Source organism: Camelus ferus, chromosome 19, assembly GCF_009834535.1.
Source record: "Camelus ferus isolate YT-003-E chromosome 19, BCGSAC_Cfer_1.0, whole genome shotgun sequence".
In the NCBI taxonomy this organism is placed as follows: domain Eukaryota; kingdom Metazoa; phylum Chordata; class Mammalia; order Artiodactyla; family Camelidae; genus Camelus; species Camelus ferus.
In genome coordinates this window covers 40222112-40243208 of record NC_045714.1, presented here as the reverse complement: position 1 = coordinate 40243208, position 21097 = coordinate 40222112, and the positions used below count along the sequence as shown (strand labels likewise).

Below are 21097 nucleotides of genomic sequence, written 5' to 3'. Positions count from 1 at the left end.
CAAAGGGTCTTACATGCTTACACACTGTGGAGGGTTGTGCCCACAAGGCGTAGGTGGTGGTCCTTGCAGGGTAGCCCTGAGAGAGGTGCCTCTGGAGGGCAGGGCTCCAAGCCCAGGCTGCAGGGCTGGCCCTGTTTCCAGAGGCCTGGGCCTCTTCCCCTCAGCTGTAGCCAGGCTGTGGGCCCCTGTGGAGAGAGAGGGGCACACAGCCCTGATTCCTGGAGCAGGAAGTAGTCAGTGGAGAGCTCACGGCTGGAGGTGGGCAAGAATAAATAGTCAGCCGGCGGCAAAGGCTGCACACTCACCACGTGGGAGGCCAGAGGCCGGGACAGAGATGATGATCATTGTAACAAGTGCTGTTTATTAGGCCTTTGCCATGTGTTATGTGCTCCTCGGGAACTGTAAAATTTAATCCTCCAAACAACCTAATAAGCTCAGTATTTTATCTTCCCCATTTAACAGATGGGGAAACTGAGACTCAGAGACACACTCACTTGCCCAAGGAAACACAGCAAGTCAGTGCAAAGCTGGGACTTAAACCCCTGTTTGTGTGACCCCAAAACTCATTCCGGGCTTCGCTTCCCAGGTGCCCAGTACAGAGGGACTCCAGAGGAGGGTGAGGCTGCCTCTGCATGGAGGACAGTCTCTGGAATGACTTTTCTGAGGAAGTGGCTTTTGAGCTGGGTCTTGAAGAATGAATGGTTCAGAGTTCACAGGGGAGAGAAAGGGCATTCCGGGCAGAGGGAGCAGTGTGGGCAAAGGCCTGAGGCCACAGAGCAGGTTCCCATAGTGGGGCTCCACCGAGGTTCTCACTGCTCGCTTGTGCCCTCTCTTCTCCAGGCGGTCGGGACAGGGCGGGGCGGCCCCTGCTTCTGGTGTCCACCACCAAGGGCCCCTGGGAGGCGCCATGGTGCACGGCCTCAGAGGTCACCAAGCTGTTCTCCTACCTGTGCACCGTCCCCAGGTAAGGGGCTGGGCCAGTCTAACTGCTCCATCCCCCCTCAACCTCTCAGCCCAGAGTCCAGGACCAGGTACCAGATGGAGAGACACCATATTCTTAGTCCCTGACCTCAGGGCATTCCCAGGCTGGCGGGGGAGATAGACAGCATGCAAGAAACAGAAGTGGACAAGCATCTCTCAGGAATGTTAGTGTGGTGAAGGAAATAGTGGAACATATATCTGTGGTTTGCAAACTCAAATGTGCATCAGAATCTCATGGAAGGTTCTTAAAAATGTTCTCTGGGCCCCACCCCTCAGAGTTTCTGATTCAGTAGGTCTGGGCTGGGGCCTGAGAATTTACATGTCTAACATGTTTCCTGGAATACTGATGCTGCTGGGCTGGGGACACATTTTGAGAGCCACTGTTGTAGAGTGAGAACAGTGGGGGACTAGTTTCAATTGAGAAATCAGGGAAGGCTTCCCTGAGGAGATGATAATTGAGCTGGCAACTGAATTCTAAATATTTGTTGAATAAATTAAGGAAAGAGTGAATGAGTGAGAGAGTGAAAGTATGAGTGAATGATGAGTGACCAGGCTGATTTCTAATACCGCTCTTCCCCTCTGGCCCCCATTCAGACTTTACGTTGGACTGGCTGGGTAAGAGACGCCATCTTCCCTCTGAGTCCCAGCCCCCAGCCAGGGTGGTCTCAGAGGTGATGTGGCTCAGGACTTTGGCTATAGATGCCAACCTAGAGGTTCTATGCTAGGGGTAGGGGGTGAAGGGACTTATGGAACCCTTTGGAACCTTCTCCATGCACTCCACCCTGTGGGAGCCACCACTGCCACCTGCTGGCCATTGAGATTTTTCTTCCTCTTGTCCAAGGTGGACTGGCTTTTCTGGCCCTAGGGGAAGACGGAGCCCACCTTTTTGTGCTAAGTGGCCAGAGTGGTAGACAGAATGCTGGAATCCCACCAACTTGCCGTATGAACTGGGGCAGCTAACCCCCCCTCTCTGAGGCTCACTTGAAAAAGGGGGATGACCAAGTGGGCTCTTAGGACCAAGGATGGTCACTAGAGGTGGGGGTGAGGTGCAGTGTGAACTGTACGTGGGGTTCTCGTGGGCTGGGCTTGCTTCTCCACCCCTGCTTTGAACCACCATTCTTGGGCAGCTGCCTTGGTCCCAGCTTCGTGTTGGGCTATGCTAAGGACCCAGATGCTCCTCCACTGGGCCCTGCCCTCTAGGGGCCTCCAGGCTGGTGATGGAGGCAGGTGTGGAAACAAACCTCTCTCCTAGCCTGGGCATAGCCAGAGGCAGGTGAAGAGTGGGACACAAAGTCAAAGACCCGGCCTCACCTCCAAGAGCCTCCTCACTGTCCACCATGTGACCACCCTGTGCTTGTTTCCCCTCCTAGGATAGTGGTAACAGCACACATTTACATCCCCGTTACTCCCCGCAGTCACTGAGGACCTCGCTGTAATGAACCCATCAGTCCTCACCACAGCCCCCTGCAGCCCGCCTGTTATTATCCCTATTTACAGACGGGAAATTGACTCCCCGAGAGATGAAACAATGCCTGCAAGTGACTAGACACTGTGGCAGTGTCACAGCTCCACCCCCACGCTGGCCACCTCTGGTTTTGTCTGTGAACTGGCTGGTTGTAAGGCTTGAAGGCAGTTGGGGGTTATTTTCCCAGCCTGGCTGAATAGCCAGGGCACTAGGAACCACAGACCCCCTGGCTCCACCCCCTACCTGCTGGACAGATTTCTTGGGGGACAGAATCGGGGTGGGTGAGGAATCGGTATTTTAACAAGTCCTGACAATTGGGCCAGTTTGAAAAATCTTAAGGTAATCACTGAAAAGTGCACCATGAACCAGGGAGTGTGTTTTGGCTACAAGTAAAAAATTCCAATTCAAAATGTCTTATCTGATAAGAAAATGTATCATACTATGTCTCTGACTTATATTTCTTTGTAAGAACTTTTTAAAGGAGAGAATGGCTTTCCCAGAAGTTCCTGTCAAACTTCCCCTCACATCTTATTGGCCAGAGAATGTCACATGGCCCCTATCTAAACCAATCATTGGCCAGGGGAATTGGGTCACAACTTTTGGCCTCAACCAATTAGAGACCAGCCCTTGAGGGGCAAGGAAGATGATTATATGGAGGGAGTTGGGTTCTTGAACAAAGTGAGCCTTCTGCCCACACAAAAGGGGTGGATGAAGGTTGGGTGACTTACCTACCGCACCTGGGATAGTGGCTTATAGTTTGTGATTATTGGTTTGAAAGAGAGGGCTGTGTGAGGTACTGTGGGAGTACTGAAGAGAGAGCAATGTATTATGCCTGGAGAAGAATCATGGAGGGCCTCCTGGAAATGGTGTGTGTTGCTGGGGGCAGGGTGAATACTGCAACTTTGTCTTGCAGGATAAAGAGTTCACCAGTAAATCCAGGCTTCTAGCAGCCAGTTTCCCTCGCTGTCTGCTAGGTCCTTCTGCTGGAGAACCCTGGTTTATCCAGCAAGACTGCCAATTCTATTTACCACCCACAGGCCTGAAGATAAAACCAAGGGGCTGGCAGTTGTGATTGATGCCAGGAAACAGCCCCCACATCCTGGTCTGGTCAGTGCCCTGCAGGCCACCCAGGTGAGTGGGAGGTAGACAGCCTCAGCCTAGCAAGTCTTGGGAGCACCAGATATTCACGGATCCTGGAGGGGCTCAGAGCTGGGACCAGAACCCCAAGCAAGGACTCTTAGTTGCAGATAACAGAAACCCCAGCCAAACATGCTTAAAGACAAAGGGTGTCCATTGGTTTATGTGACTCAGCAGTCCAGGAGTTAAATCCACCACGTGGACCCCAGCCAGCTGCCTAAGTATGGTTTGATTCAGGGGCTCAAATATTGTCACCAAGATCTGGTTCCTCTCTTTCCATTTCTGGCCCGTTCTCTGGGAGAGAGCCATTTGCAGCCAGGTCCCCCTCTTGGTGGCAGTCTGGTTCTAGCAGCTCTAACTTCATATGGTTTTCCATTTAAGTCCAGCGATTCCTTTCCCTGAGGTCCCAGCAAAAGTTTCTTTGTGTCTCTTTAGCCCCAGTTGGCTCAGGTGTCCATCCATCACCCAGTCTCCGTGGTCAGAGAAATGTGACACAATGATTGGCTTAGGCTGAGCACAAGTAAACCTCATGAACTGAGAATGAGGGAGGGAAGGGATTCCTAACTAACCACTATGGGTAGCAGAATCAGTGGAAGTTTGGCGTATGCTCACATCGTAGTCTGACCTCCACCTCCTCTTCCTCCTCCTTCTCCCTTTATAGATTGGGAAACTGAGACCCAGAGGGGGCGGGACTCTAGGAAGTTTGCAACCCAGCTTGGACCTGCTGTTCTCTTGACTTCCAATGACTCCCAATAAGTCATTTATTTGACTCACTCTCCAAATAAGGATCCCAGCCCTCCATACCACATAAGGATCCCAGCCATGGGGAATCTCCACTCGTGTCCCTGTGGCCCATTTGCCTACATCTTAGCAGAGATGCTCAGTGAAGGCCTAGGCAGATCAGCCCTAAAACGGTTCTCTCTGACAGGCTCTGGTTCCAGCCTCCATCCGTGCTATGCTATTCCTGGGGGAGAAGGAGGCTGCTCTCCAGCTGGAGGCATTACCTGACATCCAGGTGAGGCAGGCGGCAGCATTGGCTGAGGGGAAGAGGAGTTGAGCTTGAGCTGAGCACAACTGTGCTGGGTAAGGGCCCAGCTCAGAGGGAAGGAGTGCTGCTGTTGATTAGTGATGTCTGCCATGGGCACAGGCTAGGACAGTTGCAGTATGAATGCTGTTTATTTGCCATTCCTTACAGGACCTGGTTCTGAAATTTGATTTGTCAGAGTTTCCAGAGAAGATCCTTTGTCCAGAAAGCAACTCTTAAAGCCAGGACTAACCTTACTTGTGGGAGGTGGAGTGATGCTGGGCCACGGGTCTGGGTAGGACTTTCTCAAACATCTGTCTCTACATTGAGTCCTCTGGTCCTTCTAACTTGCTTCTTTTGTCTGCAGGTAGAGGTGCTGACCTCACTGAAGGCCCTCAGTCACCACGTGGACCCCAGCCAGCTGCCCACGGCCCTGGAAGGCCCCTTCCCCTACTGCCATGGCGAGTGGGTGCAATTCTTCCAGGTGTCTACCATCACAGCCTTTACCCCTCACCTTCACCCTTTCTCTTTCTCCCCTCACTGTCCTGCCTCACAGATCTATTGAGTTTGTTGGGTTCAAAAATAGTCATTCAACAAACACTTATAATAAGTGTACAGAGTGGAGTGATTGAGAACTTAGGCTCTGGGGCCCGGCTTCCTGGGTTCCAATCCCAGCTCTGCTGTGTGACCTTGGGTAAATTATATACCTTCTCTGAGCCCTTTTCCTCAACTACAAAATGAGGGGTAATGATAGTACCTCCTCATGGGGGCTGATGTGAGGATCGAGTGAAGGGGGTTAAAGCACTTAGAAGAGTGTCTGGTACAGCTCAGAGCTATGTTAATCTTAGCTGAAAAAAAATTTACAGACATCTGTGCTGTGGATTCATACAACTCACAGAGCTTGGGGGCTGGTGGAGGAAGCAGATGTGCTCCCTCCTGTGAGAGGGAGGAAGTAGGGACGCGGCCAGGGCTGGGCTCCTTTCCTGTGTGACCTCAATCCCTCCTCACCACAACCTCTCAAGGGGGCATCTCATGCCCAGTTTAACACCCACGGACCCACAGGATGGGCATGACTTGTGCACCGCACACAGGAGATTACAGGCTTAAACTGCACCAGGACCAGTGCCCATAAATGCCTGCCCGGGGATTTCTCTGGACCAGGCTGCTCGACCTCAGCGCTATTCACATTTGGGGCCAGATAAACCTGTTTTCGGGGAGCTGTCTTGTGCACTGTTGCATGATTAGCACCATGCCTGGTGCACCCTACAAATTATGACAACCACAGATGTCTCTAGACGTTGGCAAATTCCCCTGGGGGGCAAAACCACCCCCTACTGAGAACCACTGGTCTCCAGTCTAATGTGACCATTTGTTTATTTGCTTTTGGCCTGCTGTTCTTCTTTTAAAGATTGTGTCTATTTTTGAGTAGACTATATGTTCAAAATTCACGTGGTCCAGAAGGGTAGATATTGAAAAATCTCTTTTCCTACTTGTCCCTTCTCCAGTTTATCCGGTGTCTTTTGAACTGTATTTTTGCTTTTTAAATGAACTCTTACCTATAGTCCCAGAATATGAGACTGATCGTGATGATGACTGTGGTGCTGAGTGCCTGGCACACATTGATCCCATTTAATCCTCATACCAGCCTCTGGGGCAGGAACTACTCTGACTGAATTTTGCAGAGGAGAAAGCAGAGGCACAGAGAAGTTAGGAAACTTGCCCAAGGCCTCCCAGCTTGTAAGCCGGGCTGAAGCGGGACCCAGCAGAGGATGTCTTCCTACCCTGCCCTCTCCCTCCCACAAGGGCAGCCCCGCTGGCCTGGGAGTAGGTCAGGCCTACCTTCTTTCTTTTTCTCCCTCATTCCTAGCATGAGTGCTTCTCAAACTGTGGTCCCAGGACCAGCAGCATCAGCATCGCCTGGGAACTAGTGAGAAATGCACAGTCACAGGCCCTGCCCCAGAGGAACTAAACCAGAGACTCAGGAGGAGGGCTCTGCGGCCTGGGTTTTAACCAGCTTTCCAGGTGATTCTGATGCAGCTAAAGTTTGAGGACCACCATCTAATGTCACCACATGTCCTCCTGATGAGGGAGGGAAGGGACCCTCCTCACTGGCCCAGGCTGACACCCCTACTCTGGCCTCCTGTCCTGCAGAAGCTGGACCCTTTCCTTGCTGACCTCCGCCAGGCTTCCTCCCTGCTAAAGGCTTCCATCAAGGAGTTTGAGAAGTGCGACCCCCCTGGAGGGGTGCAGGTGAGCCAGAAGCACGAGGCAGGGAAGCCGCACCACACCCTGGCTTCCGCAGACCAAGGGCTCAGTGAAGGGGACTTGTTTTCATTCATTCATTTGACTGATATGACAGTCACTAGGTGTCACGCCCTGGAGACCCAGCCTGGGGCAAATCGACTTGTCCCTGTCCTCATGGGGCTCCTGGTGCAGCGGTAGAAGTTGCCATTAAAAAAGCAAACAAATAAATGGACGTTTAGCAGGGGAGGATAATAGCTCAGTGGTAGAAGCCTATGCTTAGTATGCACGAGGTCCTGGGTTCAATCCATAGCACCTCCATTAAAAAATAATTTTAAAAAGGAAGAAAAAAAGAAATAGATGTGTAGTTACAAGTTGTACTGAATGCTACAAAAGTAAGATTGAGACTAATGGGGAAGGAGGGAGAACCTGCCTGACAAGGTGGTGTTGAAGTTCAGCCTTGAAGGGTGAGACGGAACCTGCCATGGGAAGGCACTTTGTGCTTCATACATTCAGCTCTTCTGGACCCATGGGGCTGTATCAAGGAGTAGGTAGGTTGGGATTTGATTCTAAATGGGCAAAGAAACCACTGGGAAGTTCTAAGCAGCAACGGAGTGATCAGCTTGGTACTTAGAAATCCTTCCAGTTGTCATGCAGAGAATAGACTGCAGGGGGAGTCACAGTGCTGTGGGGAGATCCATGAAGAGGCTGGGATGGGTGTCCAGCAAGAGATTGTGGCCTTGGACCAGTGAGGTTGCCATGGAGATAAGAGGAGGCTCAGCTTGAGATGTTTTTAGAGATAGAAAGGATACACTTTCTGTAGGACCTTGAATGTCAAACTGGGGGAGTCAGGTGGGGAGTGCCAGAAGATTGTAGGGAGAGAATGGGAATGGGCCTCAGGCCACCTCCCTACCCTGGCAGGAGGCCTCTAGGTGTCTGAGCAAATCCAAGGAGCTGATGGAGGCCGTGCTGAGGGACCCAGGCCTCCTGGGCCTCCAGCGGGAAGGTGGAGCCACGCTGGCCAGGCTGCGGCAGGAAGGCAGCAGGCTGGACTTCAACCCGGACGTCAGGTATGGACATCAGGCTTTTCCACCCCCAATCCATCCTGTTCCCCCAGCTGGGGCTTGGACTGGGGACACACAGGGTAGGCACCACGGATGCCCAGAGTGTGGTGTTTGCAAGGCCCATATCCTGGGCTGAGGCCTGGTCACAGGCCCCTGTGTCTTGGCAAATTTCCATTCCCTTCTCTGCCTGTCCTCAGCCCCAGCCATCTTCAGCCTGGGGTGGGAATCAGAGGACCACTCTTGACCATTTCTGGTCACCCTCGTGGACCAAGCACTCTCTCTGACCCAGACACCGGGCTGAGCCCTTTCAAGGACCCACCTCTTTTATTCCTCATAAGACCATGTGAGGCTCACATCTTCCTATTTGACTGATGGACACCTGAGGCTGAGTGAAGAGAAGTAACAGCCAGGCCATCAGAGCACTAACCTCTGCACTGTCCTGCCTTCCCTGGCAGGGCCGGGAGAACCTCATGGTGTGTCGGGGTCTCCGAACCACAGAACAAACAATACACATTCCTAGAAAGTACCAATTTTCTTAAATTTAAGGGCGAGGGGAGTCAAATCAATAATTAAATCAGCCAGTAATTGTAAATATTTTATTTCTATTAGGACGAACACAACTGCAAGGTTTGCATAAGCTTCCAAGAACATTTTGTCTATTTAACCAACCTTAAATAGCACTTAGTATGAACAGAGCATTGTTCTAAGGACTTTACCAATATTAACTTGTTTAATTCCCCACCCCTACTGAAGTGGATCCTCGTATTTTCCTCGAGTGGAGGAGCCTGAGGCTTAGAGAGAGATTAAGTGACTTGCCCAGGGTCGCACAGCTTGGACGTGGTTGGGGCCAGGACTTGAATCCATGCAGGCTGGCCCAAAATCTCGAATACATCACTTGGAGCTGTGCCCGCAGACAGATTCGCACTAATGTGAGCAGTGGGGGATGCTGGATGTGGAGTTGTCCTCCTGCCCCTCATACGGCCTGGAGGCGGCTGGCACTGGGCCCCTCTGGTCCACGGTGGGCCCCTCCAGACCGCTGGCCACCAGCATCTCCACCAGGGGGCGCTGTTGTCCCATGTGAGCCACTCTACGTGTTTGCTTTGCAGCTCCTGCCTGTCGGCCCCTTCCTCCCTCCCTCTGCCTGGCATTGTCCATCCCGTTCACGTACCCTGGCTGCTCACCCTTTCCCTGGAAAGGCAGTGACCCATGGGAAGCTGCAGACAAAGAGGCTCAGAGCAAGGCTCCCTCCAGGAAAACAGACTCTCCTTCCATCTCCTCTTTTCCCTTTTCTGTCTAAAGGACCCATAGGGCAGAGGTGGGTGGGGTGGGATTTGAGCAGTATTGAGAAGACCCCGAGGTTCCTCCCTTCACCCAAGTGTCACCACACCTGAAACCCCATCTGCACCCCTTCATTTATGTCTTACTGGCTTTGACCATTTTAAAAAATAATGTGCAGAAGAGGCCATGAACTGGGTTCCAATGCAGACTTATGCATGCGAGTCAGTTCCTCTCTCCAGACCTCAGTTTTTCCATCTGTAAAATGGAGACCAGAGTGGAGAGGTGTGTTACAACCACTCACCATCATTGTAACAGAAATAACAAGCACTAACAACATTTTGGGCTGGACACTATGTTAAATATTTTGAGTGCATGAGGGCAGGTTTGCACTGATGTCCAGGCCGCACTCAGAGACAGGCTTGGTTGGCCTGGGTTGGGGAGGGGCCTGGGCTTTGAGATTTTTGAAGCTCCCAGAGCAAGTTCTAATGTGTAGCCAGGGTTGAGAGCCAGAGGGTTAGATCATTTAATTCTCACAAGCACCCTATGAAGGGGTTCTGTTATCCCCACTGTTCATAGCTGAGAAAACGGGGATACAGAAAGGGTGAGAAGTTTGCACGAGCTCCTAGTACTAGAAGGTAGCAGGGCTGGAATTTGAACCTAGATCTGTCCAGCTTGGCTCACATCTTCCCAGGGAAAGGGAGGGTCATTTGGTTTCTTGCTGTGTCCTCTGGTCTTCCCAGTCCCATGGAAGGCCAAGACTGAGGCCCAGAGAGGTGTAAGGACCTGCCCAAGGTCACACAGCAAGTCAGCAGCTGTAACATGCAGGCCAGGGCCACAGAGTTGTTGGGCGTCAGGGAGGCAGGTCTATGCTGAGCAGGAGCACTGGGGGTGGGGGATGGGGGCAAGCACCTGGGTTTTCTCTCATCCTCCTTGGCCTCCCAGGAGCCACCTGGCTGAAGCTGCTGCTCTGTACAGCCTCGTGGATGAGCAGCTGCATGTCCTTGTCACCGCGTCCAACCATCTCCTGAGGAGGCTGGAGCTCCGGGTCCGCCTGGGCCGCCTGGAGGCTGCCATCCACCAGGTGAGAGAGGAGGCTGGCCCAGGGACGTGGGGGCTTCTGCCTGCTCTGGACCCTGCCCCAGCCAGGGGCTTTGCTCTGGTATAAGGACACCAGGCTGTGCGAGAGCCAGGCAGTCATTCTCAGGACCTGGCCCCGGACATGCACCCCGTAAGCTTAGTGGGTGAAGACAGAGCTCCAGAAGCTGTATTTATTAAATGCCAGCTTTGTGCCAGGCCCTGGGTCAGAGCCTTTGCTTACATCACTGCCTTCCAACCTCACCCCTGACCAGTGATGTGGGAATGATGCTAGGGTTTCTCCTACTCACTGATAAGGAAACAGGCTGGCAGACATGATGTCACCTGCCCGTGGTCGCACACCTGGCGACCACTCTGTCCAATGGCCAGTGCCTGGAACCAACACATCTCTTCACGGGCTGGGCCGTGGAGCCCAGCGTGCCGGAGCCAGATGGCCTGGGTTCCAGTCCCGGCTCCAGCACTTACTAGTGGTGTGAATCTAAATGGGTTATTAAACCTCAGTCTCCTCATCTGTTAAATGGGGAATAATGTTAGTGCCCACTACATGGGCTTTGTGAGGATAAGCTGGGTGATGCTCCTCGAGACACCCCAGAATATGAAGAGAACTTCTGTTTGTGGGGGCAAGAGCCATCTTACCCTCTCTGTCCCTCTTCGAATCCTCACACCTACTTCATTTTGCCACAGAATAGACTGAAGCCCAGAAAAGGGGAGTGGTTTGCCCAGTTCGCTCGGTGAGTTCACTGCAGGCCCATGCACCTTCCTCTACAGCAAGCAGCTTTCTCCCTCTTGCTGTTTGCATGCCCCTAGGGACAGGGAGCTCATCACTCCTGAGGCTGCCCCTCTTATGGCTGGGCAGCACTCAGTGGTTAGAGTCAGCCTGAATTTACCATCCTGTGACTTCATTCTGACAAGTATGCATGGAGGGCCTACTATGCACATGGCTCTGGCTTTCTAGGGTCCCACTTAGGGAACCCTCTCTCCTTGAGTTATTTGAAGAACATGACAGTGCACACCCTCCCCCAGCTGTCTCTTTTCTCCTCCCCAGAACTGGGAGCACTTCAGTCCAGGCCAGTGGGCACAGGTCTAGCCCCTGAATGACTGAGGACAGGAAGACCTCAGCCTCCCAGGAAGGCGGGTAGCTGGCCAATGGATGTCTCTGCAGTAGCCCCTCATGCGCAAACCTCCCTCCCCTGCCCCAGGTCGGCAACTGGATAGAGCAGGAAGGAAACCGGTGCCTGCAGGTGCTGACCCCCAAGGACGGAAGCTTGGAGACAGTGGAGAAAGCCCATGCAGAGTTTGAGGACTTCTTCCTTCAGGCTGCGGTGCGTTCCTGAAACGAGAAGCAGGATGGGAGCAGATGGAGAGGACAGGGCAGGGGGTGGCACTGCTGGGCACAGGTGAGGGGGTGGGAGAGTGCAAGAAATTTTCCCAAGACAGGGAGGAGAGCAGCTTGGATCACAAAGTGTTCAGCTTAGATATCATTTCCTCCAGAAGTCTTCCTGACTACCAAGTCCAAAGATGATCAATCTCAGAATCCCTGGAGGATTTCTTAAAATACACATTCCAGAATCCTATTCTAGTCCTGCTGAATCAGCGTCAGAGAGCAGGGGCAGGAATCTGCATCCTGGATGTGCTGGGTCCTGGGACACAGGGTGATTCAGCCTCTGTTACAGCCCTCTGGGAACTCCCAGGCCAGTGATGGGTATAGGTGGGGGACCAACAGGGAAATAACCAGAAAGGGAGAACTGTGGGGACACAGATGAGGAGCCTCTAATTCAGACCCTAAGGTTGGGGAGTTTTTCCGGAAGGAGGTGACACCAAGCAGAGTCCCAGCTGGGCAAAGTGAACCCAGGGCTCCCATTTTATAGATGAAAAAACTGAGGCTCAGGAAGTCTCATAACTCAGCAGCGGGGCAGCAGGAGGTTCTTGACCTCTTGGGGAGACCTCAGCCTAGCTGTGAGCTGAGTAGACACCCCCTCCCTCCCTGCTCAGGCCCAGTACCGCCATGGCCTGGAGCTGTCCAAGGAGGCGGCCCAGCTGGGAGCTGCAGCCCGAGGGTCCGGGGAGGCAGGAGGGACGGAGCTTCCGGAGCTGGTAGCCTTCTCCTTCACCCAGCGGGCCTTCCAGGCTAAGCTGACCCACTTCTACATGGCGGCTGAGCGGCAACGCACCGACCTGGAGACCCTGCTCCACCTCCACCACTTCTGTAAGAAGGTGAGCCCGGGCGTCCCAGGTCCCACCCGCATAGATTCCCCCGCCCCTGCCATCAGCACCTAGGAGGTAGGGTGGGGACAGGGAGTGGCGAAGACGCAGCCCCAGGCTCTTTGCCTGATTCACACCCCAGCCCCACGATGGGGAGAAAGCATGACCTGCATTTTCCAGAAGCGAAACAAGGTTTGAGAGGTTAAGTTACCCTCCTAAACCAGGCCTGGCTGATCCCTGTCCCCAGCTTGTCCCGCAATACCAGGCAGCCTCCCCGTGACCTGGACATAAACTCTCAAAGGACTCTCAAAAATCACCTGCTTCTTAAATGTTGGGATTAAGGGCAGAGCCTGGGGATTTCCATAAGTTGGGTCAAACCTATAGACTTTTCCTCTATACACAGACCTTTGCAGACAACTTCACGGGGTCCAGACCAGGCTAAGAACCTTGATCTTGTCCCACTCCTCTGTTGCAGAGTTGGGAAAACAGGTTCAGAGAAGGGCCATCACTTAGCCAAGGGCACACAGCAAGCCAAGCACCATTCTTGTACGCTTTCCCATGCCCCACCTTGAGCCGTGCAGATGGGGGGGGGTGGGACGCAGCTGGGAAAGGAGGGACAGCTGGCTGAGGACGGGCCCTGAGGCTGCTCTGAGCCCCTTCAGAACAGAGGCCTCAGTCCTCGCCATGAATTCAGAGTTTGGCCACGAGGGAGGAGGAGAGGGTCAGGTTTCTGGGACAACGGTTCAGGGGAGGGTGGGCAGAGGTGAGGTAGGAGGCAAGAAGAAGGCCATCACTTTGCATCTGTTGTCCCTTGGCAACTCAGTGTGGCAAGGTTGATCTGCCTCATTTCACAGATGAGGAAGCTGAGGCCCACAGGGGAAGTACCTTGCCCAAGGCCACACAGTTAGAGGAAAGAACAGCTAGAATTTGAACCCAGATGCATCCATATGTTATGTTCTTCGCCAAAGGGGAGCGGGGAGTGACAGTTCCCATGTCCAAGCAGGCAAGCTGATGATGGTGACAGAGATTAGGTGACTATTAGGGGGTAGCCCATGTTACTGACACTGTACTCCACGCCAGACCCTCCAAACCCTGCCTGATTTAATTCTCACCATCTCTTTCTGAGGGAGGAGCACCAGCGTTGTTTCTATTTTACAGATGAAGAAACTAAGGCCCAAAGAGGAAAGTGGCTTGCTCAAGGTCCCCCAGAGGGCCGGTGGTCGGGCAGGATTTGACTTAAGAGTCCCACCCCCCACACCTCCTAAATCCCTTTGGCCAAATCCTGCATTTTTCCTGCTGGGGAAACTGAGGCCTAGGTGGGCCAGGGAGCAGCCTGGCGGGAGCTGTACCCAGATGAGATGAGAGCACACACTGCTGGCCTGGGCCCTCTGCCCTCAGCTGCCCCGGAGTGTGGGAAGAGCCTGACCCCAGCCTCCCAGCTGTCAGGCCAGCCAGCACACAGGGGACGAGAACACAGTATGCTTCGGTGGCAGCGAGAGGAATGCCGGTCAACTCCCGCCTGGGGCGCTGGGAGGACAGGCCCAGGCTGCTCTCTGTCTCCCTGGGGCGGCTGGCAAGGGAGGCAGATGTGGGCAGAGGCAGTGACAGTTCCCCGGCTCCTACCTATTCAGAGATTAGAGAGAGAGACAGTAGCAGGATCTGAGACGTAGAGTCAGGGCTGTGCCTGCCCAGGCTGTGTGACCTCAACAGCCGTCTTCACTGCTCTGGGCCTCAGTTCCTCGTCACTGGTAATGATAGTGATGATGATGATGATGATGATGATGATGATAATAATAATAATAGTAGTAGTAGTAGTAATAACAACAACAACAACAACAATAGCAACCAATGCTTATGTACAGAGTTCTTATTATATACCAGGCCCTGTTCTAGCCATTTCATACAATTTTATTGTCACACCAACCCTGTGAGGCAGGAAACTCAGAGAAGTCAAGTAACCCACCCAGGGTCACACAACTAGGAAGCGGCATTGCTGAGATTCAGACCCAGGTCATCTGGCTCTAGTGCTGGCCTTGCAAGGTAGTGAGAGAATTAAATTCAGTGTGGGCACCCTCCTGCCCCTATCCCGGGCTTTGTTCAAATTGGAAATTATTATTTTTAACACCCACATTATTATTACCATTAAGAGGAGGAGGAGTCATGCCTCATGGGTTAAGAGTATCTGGAAGCTTCTCTCCCTTGTTTACTAATTTTAGCCAATTTCAGCCCCCTTGGCCTTCCCTGGAGAAACCAAACCAGCTGCAGCTCTGAGGCCTTTGCACAGGCTGTTCCCTCAGCCTGGAAAACTCTTCCCCTCGAGGGGCTGGCTTCTTGCCTTTTGTATGACTCAGCTCACAAGTCCCTTCTTCACAGAGGCCCTTCCTGACCTCCGAGCACCTGCCCCTTATCTGCCTTCACCCTGTGCTGACGACTGCATGACGCTCTTTGTAATCCAAGATTATCCTGTTGCTTCATCACCTGCTCACCTGTCCCTTATCTGTCACCTGTGAGCTGGGCTCTCCGAGGCAGGGAAGGGGTCTGACTGGGTCCTGTTCTACTGCAGCACCCAGCACAGGGTCAGCCTCCAGAGGAGCTGGGTAACCGGCCCAGTGAATGGAGGAGGAGTGAGGAGGCCCAGGAGGAAGGAAGGCTGGGGTACGTGTGCCAGGGCGGAGTCTGTCGCAGGCCTTACAGGACAGGAGGGGGCGGCCTTGACCCTGAGTCCCACCTTGGCCATCTCTCGCTATTCCACCGGCCCCTTCTCCTCTCTGGCCCTGAATTGTAATCCGCACAACAAGGGGTTGGGCAAGATGATTTCCGACGAGCCTCTGACCAGCTCAGCCTGGAAGATCCAGTCCCAGACAGACAGACAGGACGGCTCAGTGCTGGGCTCAGCCCCAGCGGCTGGCGGCAGCTTTGGCACTAAATAATAATAACCCGACTGTGCCGCTAACGGAGATTTATAGAGCCCTTTCCCAGCCGTGAGCTCAGTGTGCTTCCGCGAATATGAAGCCATTTATCTAAAGACAAGTTCCCTTAATCCGCGGAAAGATGGTTTCCTCGGAGAAAATGGTTCTCCAATCCTCACCGCCTAACAGCTCGCTGTCGGCTTCTAAATTAATGGAGAGAAAGATTATGTTTTTCACAAGCTGCTGGGAACGTGTTGGCTCCTTTGCAGCCTACAGACATTTTGTGGGTGAAGTGGGGACAGGCAGTATTCCCCAAATGGGGCAGAGGCCTGTCCGGAGTGAGGAGGCCTCCGGGCCTGGGCTGGCTGACAGTCTCGCTGTGTGACTGCAAGGGCACTGCCCTGCCTGGGCCAGTTTCTCCTGTGCAAGGTGATGCTTGGAAGATACCCTCTTGGAGGCTGGACAGAGCTGAGTTCAAATCCCAGCTCCTCCTCAACTTGCAGTGTGACCTGGGGCAAGTGATGTCATGTTTCTGAGCCTCAGTTTCCTCCTCTGCAAAATGGGCTGCTGGTTCAGTGTGATCATATATGAGACGCACAGAGCCTAGCAAACAGTCAGTACTCCATACACAGCAGCTGGACTCCTCCCTGTGCACCACGTATAAAGGAATTCCTACAGTCTGAGAATCCAAGTTTTCAGCTCTCAAATTTTCCTGATTATCTAGCACAATTTACCGAGGGAGAAACACCCCTAAAGAGGTCCTTGCTGGCCCAGAATTCTATGAGACTGTGCCTGAAGATCTCAAGGATGTTGGGCCTGTATCCTGGTGGGCGCTGGAGGGCGGTATTGCCTGGGGAAGAGAGGGAAATAGTGTCATCATCGTCAGCGCAGAAAATCGCGACCACGTTGATTGGGCGTTTATTATCAATTCAGCCTCCCAATGCTTATTCTCCAAGCCCCGCCCCCACCGATCTGCTTGGAGAGGCACATTGCTGTCCCCACAGAGCCCCCACCTCCCTCTCTTTTTGTCTCCCAGGTGACCTGGTTCCACATGGACTGTCAGGACCTGATGGCCCAACTCAGGCTTGGCAAGGCCCAAAAGGCCAGCCCTGGGGACCAGCGCCGCCTCCACCGTTACCTGCAGCGCCTGGCGTCTGAGTTCCCTGCTGAGAAGCTCACAGCCGTGGGGCTGCAGGTGGCCTCTCTGAGCCAGGAGGGCGTGGGCCGGGACCTGTGGGAGGAAGCCCGGGTGAGACATGAGGAGATCCAGACCCTCCTGAAGAAGGCACTGGCCCACTGTCCATGCCCAGCAGGCCCCACTGCCCACCTGGCATGCCTGGAACTCAGAGGGGTGGCCATCAAGGGCCAGGGGCTGGAAGGAGAAGTCACTTGCAAGGGAAGACGGGACCTGCCACTCCAGAACTCACCGGGCCTGGATCATTCACCAAAATCCTGTTGGCCTCCTTGGGCGCCCAGACGGGGACAGAACAGAAATTTCCGGGCAGACCCTCCACCCCAGGAAGCTGGCCAGGCTGTTGAGGCTGGTGAAGGTAAAAGCATCCCCAGGCCCCTCGATTCTGCCCCCGAGCGTTTTCTGGCCACCCTCTTCTCCTGGCAGCGGCTCCCCAGGCAGAGTCAGATCCCCCGTCCCCCTGGGGGCAGCTTCTCCTCGGAGGGGACAGACTCACAGACGTCTCTGGAAGACTCACCACAGACAAGTCCTCCCGCGTCCCTCTAGCTGGGAGCGCCTGTCAATCACACCAGGCTCCCAGGTCAGGGGTGGCTGGGGTGGGGCCCAGCTACAGAGAAAGCTGGGGAGCCCTGGACGATCCATCGAGACTTGGCCACTGAGTTTGGCCTGTGCTGGGAAGACAAGTCCCGCACCTGCTCCCGGCCCCCGGAACGTCCAGGAAGACCTGACTCCACACATTCAGAAGAGTGAGAGTGGAGGTTGGCGCAGGATGCGGTAGAGTGTGGGATTGGCTCCAAAACCCCAAACTCTCACTGTGGAAAGAGCTATGGTACAGACCCTTCCAGAGGTCTCGGATGTGTGCAGGCCAGACGCCCACCTGGAATTCAGGGATATGCGAGCTTGCTTTTGGGGCACGAGGGGCAGGTTGCCCTCATACGGAACACCAAGTGGGCAGACTGGACAGTGGCTTCTTGTCTTAAGGTCCCACGAAACAGACCCTAGACAAGGATTCGAGTGTGCATTTATTTGGCAGGGATCCCAGGAGCCACTGGTGAAGGAGCAGGGAGGCGAGGCTGGGAAGGATGTAAAGGGTGTGCTGTCAAGCAGATTACCGCATGTAATTTTTTCGCTGTCACCACTGGCCTCGGGCAAAGCGAATCACCTGCTGGAGGCCAGTGAGTACGCAAGGGATGGGGAAGGGCGGTGGACTGTCTGCTGCGTCTCTGCTGTGTCATTTGGCTCCTCCAACTGCCATGGGCCATCAGTCGTGAGTTCAAGGAACCCCAGAGAGGACCCCCTCCCTCTCCCATGATCTCTGTCTTCTCCTCCTCCTCACCACTGGCTCCTTAGAGCCTCCATCCACTCTCCCCACCCTCAAGCCCCCTCTCAATTTAGGCACAGTCTCTGGTGCCCAGTGTCATCGGGTTCTGCTGTGGTTGAGACTGGGAGTGGGGGCAGTCTCCATCCAGCAGGTGGTGTGGGGAGACAGTGGGAAAAGGCCTTTCCACCTCTGATCTCAGAGCATTTGGAAGACAGAGAGCCTTTCCCACTGCCCAGAGTGACCCTGGCTAGCGCCTCCCCTGAATGTCATCATCCTGAGAGTGTGCGCCCCCTGCCTCTGCCTTAGGATGAGACCAAGATGACTTCTGGCAGCCTAGCCCTAGAATTTTCCTGGCTCCGGGGAGAGGGTGGGGCACACATCCTCCCACAAAATGAGGAGGCAGAAGGAGAGGGAGGCAGGACCAGAGCGGGCCAGGGAGGACAAAGAGGGTTTCTCAGGAGTCTCCTTGGCAGAGAGAGCCGCACAAACCTCAACGCCCAAAATGTCTTCAGGAATCTTCCAAGACTGAATATTTCGTCAAGAGTAGTCTGGGGCCTGTCTGTCTCAGAACCACAGGCAGAGCTCATCAAAGGTAGCTTCCTAGGAGATCCCACCCCAGATAATTAAAATCAGACCCTTGGGGACAGGGGTGGCTAGAATCTGCATCTGTAACCAACTACTCGGGTATAACCCATGCAACACAGTGAGGTGGGGGTGCCGTTGGGAAACGCTTGGGGCTGAGGTCTGAGCCGGCCCCCCGCCCGGAGCCAGCTCTGATGCTCCCGTTCCACTCTCCTGCCTTCTGTCCACACAGGCCTGAGGATGCAGGAGGCATTTGATCAGCCCATCTCCAGCCATGCCTATTGCCTCAGAGGGGGGCCAAAGTCTCTTAAAATGCTGTTGCTGTAGCAACAGCATCCAGCCAGTGGGGACCACAGGCAGGGAGCCAGGGTACCTGGGGTGCAAGTATGAAAACTGACTTCTAAGAGACTACAGCTACATCTAGGGATAAGGGGGGTTCAAGCACAGTGTGGATAATCCAAGAATCCTTGGGAGGGAGGGGTCCCTGAAGCCATCTTATGCATCTCTCTGTCTCCAAAAGAGCCAAGCCTCAACAACCTGTCTACTCACAGGAGCCCATGGAGGAGGAGGGGATGCAGAAATGAAATATAATAATATTAATAGCGAACATTTACTCTACATTTTCTTTGTGCCTGGCTTGGTGCTAAGCCCTTTATAAACTTGGTAGGGCTTGTTGCATTTTTCACAACAATCTGATGAAACCAATACTAATTTCACCCCATTTTACTGAGGAGGAAACTGACACTCAGAGAAGTCAAGGTGATACCTTGCCTAGTGTTATGTAGCGAGTGGCCAAGCTAGTACTTGATACAACACTGATGCTCTGGACTCACCCTCAGACAAACCTGGGCTAATCACTGGTTCTGCAGTGGCCACGGGCTTTGTCCCCTCAGCAGTCCTGCTATGCCTGGACTGTGCCCAGGGGCTTGGGCTGGGCAGGGCTTGGCCCTTTGGGCAGTGCTTACCCTGGCCTCCTGTACCCAAGGCAGTGTGGCGCAGAGGTCAGTCACATGGTTCTGGAGTCGGATGGACAGGTCCCCAGCCCAGGCTCCGTGACTTACAGGCTGAGTTCTTGGCCAAGATATGCCCCGTCCCTGCGCCTTGGTTCCCTCACCTGTAAAATGAGAATCATCAGACCCCAGAGGCTTGCTGTGAGTATTAAATGAGTTAATATGCGGAAAGCCTTAAAAAGGCCCCTGGACCACAGTAAGTGCTCATTAAATGGTATGTAGTATTATACTTTGGCTCCAGCCCAGCCAGCCTGTGCTTTCATTATCCAACAAATCAAGGAAGACATTTCTCCAGAGGCCACCAATGAATTCCCAAAGAGTTTTTCGCTCTTTGAATCATGTAGATTACCTCATTAGCTTTCAGGATTCCCCAGTTGTCTCTCAAAGGCCAAAGAAACCCAACTGATTGACTTTTGCCCTGACCTGCCCATGGAGGGGGCATGGCGTGGCCTCCGCAAAAGATTCCCACTGACCCCCAGAGGCTGCGCTGAGGAGATGGCGGTGTGTCTCTTCGTCGGATCTTTTAAGAAAGTTTGCAGCCTGTTCTGGTGGGAAGAATTTGGGGCTGATAGGGGACCCCACGTCTGCCAGTGACATGACTGGGAATAGCCCACAGTGATGGGAGCCCCCTTTTCAAGCTCCAGGGGTTGGTGGGCAAGGGGTGTTGTTAGGAGGAGTATGGCCTGGGAGCCAGGGACCTTTTGTGACACTTCTGCCCTGTTGCTGACTGCCTGTGTGACCCCAGGCAGGTTGCTTCCCCTTTCTGGCTCTCAGTTTATCTTATCTGTCCAAACAGGTCATTGAATGGTTAAGGATCTTTCTCATCTTTGGAATCAGAGAAACCGGCCTTCGAATCCTAACAGCCTGGTGACCCTGAGCAGATGGCTGACTCTCAGTTTTCCCCATCTATCTAATGGGTTTGTTAAGGATACTGGGCCAGGATAAGAAAGGATCCCTGAGCTCTACACAAGCCTTTTCCTCTCCAGAGGGGTGGCCATCATGTGAAGTCTGAGAAGTCCACTGGGCAATAGCTTGGGGCAGAGATAGGACTGAGCCCAAATAAAAGTTTAGGCAGTTTGCAGTTTACAGTTTACAAAGTACTTTTTTGTCCATTCATTTCTTCACCTGGTATTCCCTACAACCCTGAGGGCACAGAAGTCATACTCTAGGATGTCTCCATTTTACAGCTGAGAAGATTGAAGACTGGAGAGAGAGGTGATGTGCCCAAGGTCACACAGCAGGAAAAGGCCTAGAGAAGGGGAAACCTCAGATCCGGGCCTCATTCTGGTCCATGCCAAATCCTGGAGAGCAGATGTCGGCCATTCTGAGGTGGGCACCCCACATCCTCATGCCTTCAAGTCACCCACACCAAACCCAGACAGGGAAGCTGGCCAGGGTCAGGGCATAGGCTGCCCTCATGAAACTGAGATATTCTGTTCTCTGTGAGCTGTGAACTGGCTTCCAGCCCAGAACAAAACCATTAGGCCTGAAACCCCACCCTCTCCCAGTTGCAAAATAGCTCTCTGAGGCCAAGCCAGTGGGCCCCCTAGAGAATAAACAAGTCCTCTGGCTGGGCAGCAGGACCCTTGGATCCCA

General features: G+C 53.6%; 1 protein-coding gene across 1 annotated transcript in view; it reads left to right on the top strand.

Annotated features, from left to right (window-relative positions):
* KIAA1755 (KIAA1755 ortholog) overlaps positions 1-19730 on the top strand; it is a 35767-nt gene extending 16037 nt beyond the window's left edge. Inside the window, 10 exon segments of the mRNA XM_014562508.2 lie at positions 841-964; positions 3484-3577; positions 4512-4598; positions 4975-5091; positions 6759-6857; positions 7770-7918; positions 10133-10271; positions 11485-11607; positions 12278-12499; positions 16433-19730. Coding sequence (XP_014417994.2) covers positions 841-964; positions 3484-3577; positions 4512-4598; positions 4975-5091; positions 6759-6857; positions 7770-7918; positions 10133-10271; positions 11485-11607; positions 12278-12499; positions 16433-17134 — 1856 coding nt within the window. The 3' untranslated portion in view covers positions 17135-19730.
* The last annotated feature ends 1367 nt before the right edge of the window (positions 19731-21097 follow it).